At 50.5% G+C, this 9023-nt stretch overlaps 1 protein-coding gene across 1 annotated transcript in view; it reads right to left on the bottom strand.

Moving 5' to 3' along the window:
- The window catches only part of washc5 (WASH complex subunit 5), a 32244-nt gene extending 29466 nt beyond the window's left edge, over positions 1 to 2778 (bottom strand). The window contains exon 1 of the mRNA XM_007907530.2: positions 2145 to 2778. Within this exon, the coding sequence (XP_007905721.1) occupies positions 2145 to 2330 (186 nt within the window). The 5' untranslated portion in view covers positions 2331 to 2778. The remainder of the gene's footprint in view (positions 1 to 2144) is intronic.
- Between the last annotated feature and the right edge of the window lie 6245 nt (positions 2779 to 9023).

Genomic DNA, 9023 nt, shown 5'->3' on the forward strand with positions numbered 1-9023 from the left:
CACCTGTCGCTTATGCTGCTCTCTGATATGGTTCTTCTTATGGGGATGCACTTCACAGTTACTCAATGTTATAAGCAGGATCGGCTCCACTTCAGCACAAAATTAGTTTGATCCACAATATTACTTTACTGGCAATATGTCCCCAAATATCATCTCATTCAGACAAATTACCACAAACAGAATTAAACAATTATATAGTTTTCCATGCAAGCGATTGTTGGTTTCTGAGGAAGTGGGTTCTCACAATTTCCTTAATGCTCAACCCATGATCTGCCATGACTTATACTCTGGCAAAACAGGCCAAGGCAAGATAGGAAAACACTATCTTCTTCCAAGTTTGGAGACACTTCCAAGGATGAAGGGGATGCAGCACAGGTTCACCAGAATGTTACCAGGCCTAAAAGGGTTAAGTTATGAGGAAAAGCTGTGTAAACCTGGATTGTATTCCCTTGAGTTTAGAAGGTTCACGGGTGATTTGATTGAAGTGTTTAAGATGATAAAGGGATTCAATAAGATAGATATACAGAAGCTATTTCCTCGAGTGGGAGAATCCAAAACAAGGAGGTATAGTCTTAAAATAAGAATCAGGTCATTTAAGAGTGAAACCAGGAAGCATTTTTTCACTTAAAGGGTGGTAGAAATCTGGAATTCTCTCCCCCAAAAGGCCGTGGATGCTGGATCCATCCACTCCTTCAAGACTGAGGTTGATAGGTTTTTGGTAGGTCAGAGTTTTAAGAGATATGGGGAGAAAGCGGGAAATTGGAATTGAAAGGATTAGTTGAGGTGCAGATCAGCCATGTTCTAATTAAATGGCAGAACAGGCTTGAAGGGCTGAATGGCCTCCTCCTATTGCTATGTTCCTATGAGCTAAAATTGTGAGCAATGTAACAAAAAGAGGTCTGTGCAACACACTCTATACCACTGTACAGTGTACTTGTTACACTCCAAGATTAATGAGGCAGCCGGCACTGCATCTCTTGTGCAAAGCATTTTCATTAAGCATCAAAGCCTTGTGAAATCCATTCACATCATCATTTATTTCCTGCAAGGCTCCCAGGAGGAAACTTTCAGTTCACGTGCCAGCCTGCCTCCGTTCTCGCCTCTGAGGCAAGGGGTTGTGGGTTCAAGTCTACATCAGAACTTTAAACTTACACTCCGACACTCCACAGCAATGCTGCAAGAGCCGAGCCGGAGGTTGGTACCTTTGGATTAGACATTAAACCACAATCCCCACTGGCTGTTCAGGTGGATGTTAAAGATCCCACGGCACTGCTTGAAAAGAAAAGGGAGTTTCTCCCAGTGTCTTGGCCAGTAACCCCCAGATACAAGCGGTCATTTATTTCCAGGTTGTTTAACGCACACTATTGTGTGAACATTAGCTGTTCAAGCCAACAGTCTAAAATTGTAGCACAAGTTCTCTGTTATTCTCACTGTGGGCTGGAGATAAACTAAGTTCTGTTCAGGTGCAGCGGTGTAGAAGTTGGCAACTAAAAACCAATTAGTGAAGAGCAGTCACCAGGTTCAACCCTTGAGCTTGAAAGTACTAAAACAAAGTTGGTCTCACGGTGTCTGATCTACTACAGCCAAGAAAACTCTGCCAGGACTGACTGTCCTGTGCTCTCTGAGCCTCAGCCATGCTGTGTGCAGGGCAACAGGAGAGTCCCTGCAGAGCAGAGCAGCTCTGCAGCTCAGTGGTTAGAGCACTCGCTTTGCAAATGAGAGACCTGAGTTCAGAGGGCGAAACCTCGGGCAAGTTTCCTTACTCCACACAGAGCCTAATAATAATCCCTCCAAAACCAAAAACAATAATAAATTGGTCATTTTCCATCTACGACTGTTTGTGGGACATTGCTGTGCGCAATTGGCTGCCGCGTTCGCCCACAAATATACAGTCAATTCACTTTACAGTGTGTTCTGTGAAGCGCTTTGGGACGTCCTCCCGACGTGAAAAGCGCTATATCAAATGCAAGGATTATTATTATTATTAAGAGGTGCGGAGTGAGTGACAGTGAACCCCAGGAGCAGCGAGTGAGCAGCACAGCAACACCCCAGAGGGTCAATACCTTTGCACTCACAGCAAATAACAGCAGCAGCAGCACATCAGTGGAGCAGTGAGCACGTCCCCCACCCACCCACCCGCTCACCTTGAAGTAGCTGAAGTCGCAGATGATGTCTCCGAACCTGTGCTGCTCAGCCTTGTCCCGGAGCCGGTAAACACTGGGCACGAACTCGGAAAGGCGCAGGAGCTCCGCTATGATGGCGTTACCCCGGGACACGATCCTGAGGATCGCCTGCCCACACAGGTTGTTGTCGGCCAGGAAATCCACCATGATGACCGGGAGAGAGAGAGAGGGGGAGAGAGTACTGCTGCCAACCCCCCCACACACCCCCAAATGCAATCCGACACACTAAACACCCTTTCTGCAAACAACCCCAGACACACGCAAAGCTAAAGCAGGTATTGCATTGCCTCTGAATCGTGTGCCATTCCTTCCCTGCAGCTCCTTCCTCTTCCAGCTCCTCCCTCTCTCTCTCTTCAGTCAGTCTCTCTCCCTCTCTCTCCCTCTCAGTCAAACTCACTTCCCTCTCTGCATCCTTTTAATTGCAAAATAATAACTAAAAGTAAATCAACCTTTTCTCCCCTCCCACACACACAGATTTTATATATATATATATGTATATATTATATATTGCATAGATGTGTCTCCTCCCCCAGGTTTGCAGCTCAGCCCTTCCTCCTCTCCAGTGTTGATCATATGACTCCTTCCTGTCACCCCAGCATGTGACCACCATGGCTAATGCTGAGCTTGCAGGGCGAGCAGAGCAGGGCAGGGCAGCCTGGGGGTGGGGGGGTGACAGGCTCAGTGCAAAACCTCACTCACTCGCTTTTGGTTTAAGCTGTACAGTATTTCGCTCACTCAGGCTGTTCCTCCCTCTCTTTCTCTCTCTCTCTAAAAACAAATACACTGGAGGAAATATATGCATATATTTTTGTTTTAAAAAAAGCGCCATCACACAGAACGGGGAAATAACTTGCGAAGGTTGGAAATGTGAAATAAAACAAGAGGAATGAGTGACTCGGACACGGAGTGACTGTGAGTGACACGGAGTGACTGTGAGTGGCACGGAGTGACTGAGTGAATGTGAGTGACATGGAGTGACTGAGTGACACGGAGTGACTGAGTGACATGGAATGACTGAGTGACTTGGAGTGACTGAGTGACACTGAGTGACTGTGAGTGACTGAGTGAATGACACTCATTTCAACTACTCAAACCCCCTCCCACTGGTCTTTCCTGCTCCACTATTCACAAGATTAAACTAATTCAAAACTCCGCCGCTCGCACTCTCACCCGCATTAAACTCCATTGGCTCCCTGTCACAGAGCAGATCGATTTCAAGATCCTCACTCTTGTATTTAAATCCCTTCACACCCTGGCACCCTCTATATCTCCAACCTGCTCTCTCCCTAAACTACTACCCGCTGCTTCCTCTCGACTGGCCCCGGCCGCCTCCTTGTCCCCCATCCCACCATTGGTGGCTGTGCTTTCAGCCACGATGCCCCGAACCTGTGGAACTCTCTTCTTCAATGCCTTTGCCTTGCTCCCTCTCTCCATTTTCAGGTTGCACCTGAAGACCTTGCACTTCAACCGTGGCTACGGTCACCTTCCCCCTCGCCCTGGCTCGGCATCAGATTCCGCCACTGTTAAGCGTTTTGAGACGCATCCGGTGTGAAGGACGCTATATCAACGCAAGTTGTTGTTGTTGACTCTGCATGAGTGACACTGAGTGACTCTGAGTGAGTGCATTTAATAATAATAATAATAATAATCCTTGCATTTGATATAGCGCTTTTCACGTCGGGAGGACGTCCCAAAGCGCTTCACAGAACACACTAAAGTGAATTGACTGTATATTTGTGGGCGAACGCGGCAGCCAATTGCGCACAGCAATGTCCCACAAACAGTCGTAGATTGAAAATGACCAATTTAATTATTGTTTTTGTTTTTTTGGAGGGATTATTATTAGGCTCTGTGTGGAGTAAGGAAACTTGCCCAAGGTTTCGCCCTCTGCCTGGAATTGAACTCAGGTCTCTCACTTGCAAAGCGAGTGCTCTAACCACTGAGCTACAGGACTAGTGATACTGTAAGTCATTTAAGAGACTGCACCGAATGATATTGAGTGTTTCTTGGAGTGAGTACCGAGTTACTGCACTGTTTAACACTGTAAGTAACTGCACTGAGTGGTAATGCACTGAGTGAGTGACATTGAGTGACAGACTCGGTGACAGTGACACAGGGAGCGGCAGTGACACAGTGAGTGACAGTGACACAGTGAGTGACAGTGACACAGTGAGTGACAGTGACAGACTTACTCCACACGGCTGATAATAATCCTTCAAGAAAAAAAAACAATAATAAATTGGTCACTTCAATCCACGACTTCAATCCACGACACTGCTGTGCACAATTTGGCTGTCGCATTTCGCCCACAAATATACAGTCAATTCACTTTACAGTCTATTCTGTGAAGCGCTTTGAGATGTCCAGAAGACATGAAAAGTGCTATATCAAATGCAAGGATTATTATTATTATTAGACTCAGTGACAGTGACAGTCTCGGTGACAGTGACACAGTGAGTAACAGTGACACAGTGACACAGATAGTGACAGTGACACAGTGAGTGATAGTGACACAGTGAGTGATAGTGACACAGTGAGTGGCAGTGATAGTGACACAGTGACTGACTCAATGACAGTGACAGACTCAGTGACAGACTCAGTGACAGTGACACAGTGAGTGACAGTAACAGTGACACAGTGAGTGGCAGTGACACAGCGACTGACTCAGTTTCAGTGACACAGTAAGTGGTAGTGACAGTGACACAGTGAGTGACAGTGACAGTAACAGTGAGTGACAATGACAGTGCTTGACTCAGTGACAATGACACTCAGTGACAGTGACACAGTGAGTGGCAGTGACTCAGTGAGTGGCAGTGACAGTGACACAGTGAGTGGCAGTGACACAGTGAGTAGCAGTGACACAGTGAGTGACAGTGACACAGTGAGTGACAGTGACACAGTGAGTAACCGTGACAGTGACACTCTGAGTGGCAGTGATACAGTGAGTGGCAGTGACACAGCGACTGACTCAGTTTCAGTGACACAGTAAGTGGTAGTGACAGGGACACAGTGAGTGACAGTGACACAGTGAGTGACAATGACAGTGCTTGACTCAGTGACAATGACAGACTCAGTGACAGTGACACAGTGAGTGGCAGTGACACAGTGAGTAGCAGTGACACAGTGAGTGACAGTGACACTGTGAGTGGCAGTGATACAGTGAGTGGCAGTGACACAGCGACTGACTCAGTTTCAGTGACACAGTAAGTGATAGTGACAGTGACATAGTGAGTGACAGTGACTGACTCAGTGGCAGTGACTGACACAGTGATAGTGACACAGTGACAGTGAGTGACAGTGACCACCACCAACCGGCTCCTCTGCGCTCCCCGCCAGGTCTCGCCGATTCTTTCCTCTGATTCTCTGTGCAAGAAAAAGCTGGACTTCCTTGAATCCAAAGTTGAGGGAATCCGCTCAGCTGCCACTGCCCCCCACCCCCCAACTTCCACCCCCTCCCTATCCCCACCCCGCACTCCGACAATTACCCATCCCTCCTTCCACACCTTTGAACTGTCAACCCCTCCTCTGCCTTCACCACCATATCCTCCGTGCAGCCCACCACCTGCTCCCTGGACCCCATCCCTCTCCTTAAATCCCAGCTCCACCTCCTTTCCCCACTACTCACCAACATCATCAACCTCTCCCTGTCATCAGGCACTGTTCCTTCCCCCCCCTCAAAACAGCCATTATCACCCCCACCTTGAAGAAACGTTCCCTTGACCCATCAGAGCTATCCAGCAATCAGTCCATCTCAAACCTCCCCTTCCTATCCAAAGTCCTTGAGAGAGCCATTGCCTCCCAGCTTCGCTCTTTCCTCTCCTCTCACTCCCCCCCTCCAATTGGGTTTCCGTGCTGCCCACAGCATGGAAACTGCTCTGGTCAAGGTCACAAATGACATCCTGACCATGTGTGTCCAGGGTTCCGTCTGTCTCCTCGTCCTCCTCGACCTCTCCACTGCCTTCGACACTGTCGACCACTTAATCCTCCTCCACCGCCTCTCCTCCCAGCTCAACCTTCAAGGTTCTGTCCTGGACTGGTTCAGGTTCTACCTTTCACACTGCCTCCACTTTGTCGCGGCAAACAGTTTCTGCTCCAGCCCCCACACCGTCTTGTGCGGTGTTCCTCAGGGTTCTGTCCTCAGTCCCCTCCTCTTCACCCTCTACATACTCCCCCTTGGTGACAAAATCTGCAGACATGGGATAAATTTTCACATGTATGCGGATGACACCCAACTCTATCTCTCTGCCTCCACCCTGAACTCCAGGACTACTGGCGTCCTGACCGACTGCCTGTCTGACATCAAGTCCTGGACAACTTTCTCCAACTCAACGTCAGCAAGACCGAAGCCCTCCTTATTGGCTCGAGCACTGCAGCATCAGCCTCCACGGCTGCACACTCAACCTCACTAAGCCAGTCAGGAACCTGGGTATCTTGTTTGACCCTGAACTGTCTTTTCTCCCCCACATCCGCGCCATGACCGGCACTGCCTACCACCACCTCCGCAATATTGCCAGACTCCGCCACTGCCTCACCCCTCAGGCTGCCGAAACCCTCACCCATTCATTTGTCACATCAAGGCTCGATTATGGGAAATCCTTCCTCATCGGCCTTCCCAACTCTTCCCTTCACAAGCTGCAGATCATCCAAAACTCTGCAGCTCGTGTACTCTCACGCACCAGGCTCCGTGACCCCATCACTCCCACCCTCGCCCGACTCCACTGGCTCCCCATCCCCCAGAGGATCGAGTTCAAGATCCTCGTCCTCACTTTCAAGGCCATCCATGGCCTTGTCCCCTCCTACCTCTCTGACCTGCTGACTCCCTACCAACCTGCCCGCTCCCTCCGTTCAGTGGGCTCCGGCCCTCTCCATGTCTCCCACCCGACCTGCCCCACCATCGGTGGCCGAGCTTTCAGCCTCTCTGCCCCCACACTCTGGAACTCCATCCCACAGTCCCTTTGCCTCGCTTCCTCCTTTGCCTCCTTCAAGGCCGGTCTCAAGACCCTTCTCTTCGATTGTGCCTTTGGTTGCCCCCCCACTTCTCTGCCTTCCCTCACCCCTACACCACCCCTCTCCCATGCTCGGGCCCCGACACCTGACTGTTCAGTGCTTTGGGACGTCCTCCAGACGTGAAAGGCGCTCTATAACTGTAATTTTGTTGTTGTTGTTGTTACAATCGGCAACGGAGATAATAAGGATTGAAGAAGTGACAAAAATAAATATGCAAAACATGGAAAGAGACACAGAAATGGAACTCTAAATGTAATTTTGTTGTTGTTGTGACACAGTGAGTGACAGTGACACAGTGAGTGACAATGACAGTGACGCAGTGAATGACAGTGAGTGGCAGTGATTGACTCAGTGATAGTGACACAATGAGTGACAGTGACTGACACAATGACAGTGACACAGTGACTGACATAGTGACAGTGACACAGTGAGTAACAGTGACAGTGACATAGTGAGTGACAGTGAGTGGCAGTGATTGACTCAGTGATAGTGGCACAGTGAGTGGCAGTGACCGACTCAGTGGCAATGGCACAGTGAGTGGTAGTGACTGACTCAGTGGCAGTGGCACAGTGAGTGGCAGTGACTGACTCAGTGGCAGTGAGTGGCAGTGACCGACTCAGTGGCAATGGCACAGTGAGTGGCAGTGACTGACTCAGTGGCAGTGGCACAGTGAGTGGTAGTGACTGACTCAGTGGCAGTGGCACAGTGAGTGGCAGTGACTGACTCAGTGGCAGTGAGTGGCAGTGACCAACTCAGTGGCAATGGCACAGTGAGTGGCAGTGACTGACTCAGTGGCAGTGGCACAGTGAGTGGTAGTGACTGACTCAGTGGCAGTGGCACAGTGAGTGGTAGTGACTGACTCAGTGGCAGTGGCACAGTGAGTGGCAGTGACTGACTCAGTGGCAGTGAGTGGCAGTGACCAACTCAGTGGCAATGGCACAGTGAGTGGCAGTGACTGACTCAGTGGCAGTGGCACAGTGAGTGGCAGTGACTGACTCAGTGGCAGTGGCACAGTGAGTGGCAGTGACTGACTCAGTGGCAGTGGCACAGTGAGTGGCAGTGACTGACTCAGTGGCAGTGGCACAGTGAGTGGCAGTGACTGACTCAGTGGCAGTGGCACAGTGAGTGGCAGTGACTGACTCTCTGATCCGCTCTCTGAGCGAGCGACGGGAGACTCTCTGTGACGTCGCATCATACCAGCGGGGGCGGGACTGGCGCCGCGTTCGGGCCGCTCTGGTTGGCCGAGCCCGGGATAGCGTGAGCTCTGCTCACCCACTCGGCCGCCTCCCGATTGGCCGGGCGGCAGGAGGCGGGGCGGGGCTGCGGCTGTCTGTGTTCCCTCATTAACATCTCATTTAAATAGAGGGCGGCAGGCGGGGCAGAGGGAGAGCAGCAGCAGCAGCCTGTATCCCAGCCTCCTGTATCCCAGCCTGGTACAGCACAGCCTCCTGTATCCCAGCCTGGTACAGCACAGCCTCCTGTATCCCAGCCTGGTACAGCACAGCCTCCTGTATCCCAGCCTGGCCAGCACTGCCCTGCACTGCCTCCTGTATCCCAGCCTGGCCAGCACTGCCCTGCACTGCCTCCTGTATCCCAGCCTGGCACAGCACTGCCCTGCACTGCCTCCTGTATCCCAGCCTGGCACTGCACTGCCCTGCACTGCCTCCTGTATCCCAGCCTGGCACAGCACTGCACTGCACAGAGCAAACAGGTACCATTATACACCATCTCGGGCTCCTTTATTTAAAATAAAAATAAATAAGGAAAATCCTCTCAAGCCCTTCCGATTGTGATGCTCCAGAGGACAGTATTTTTAAACGTGGGATTGAGATG

This window comes from Callorhinchus milii, unplaced genomic scaffold (assembly GCF_018977255.1).
Source record: "Callorhinchus milii isolate IMCB2004 unplaced genomic scaffold, IMCB_Cmil_1.0 Scaffold2, whole genome shotgun sequence".
In the NCBI taxonomy this organism is placed as follows: domain Eukaryota; kingdom Metazoa; phylum Chordata; class Chondrichthyes; order Chimaeriformes; family Callorhinchidae; genus Callorhinchus; species Callorhinchus milii.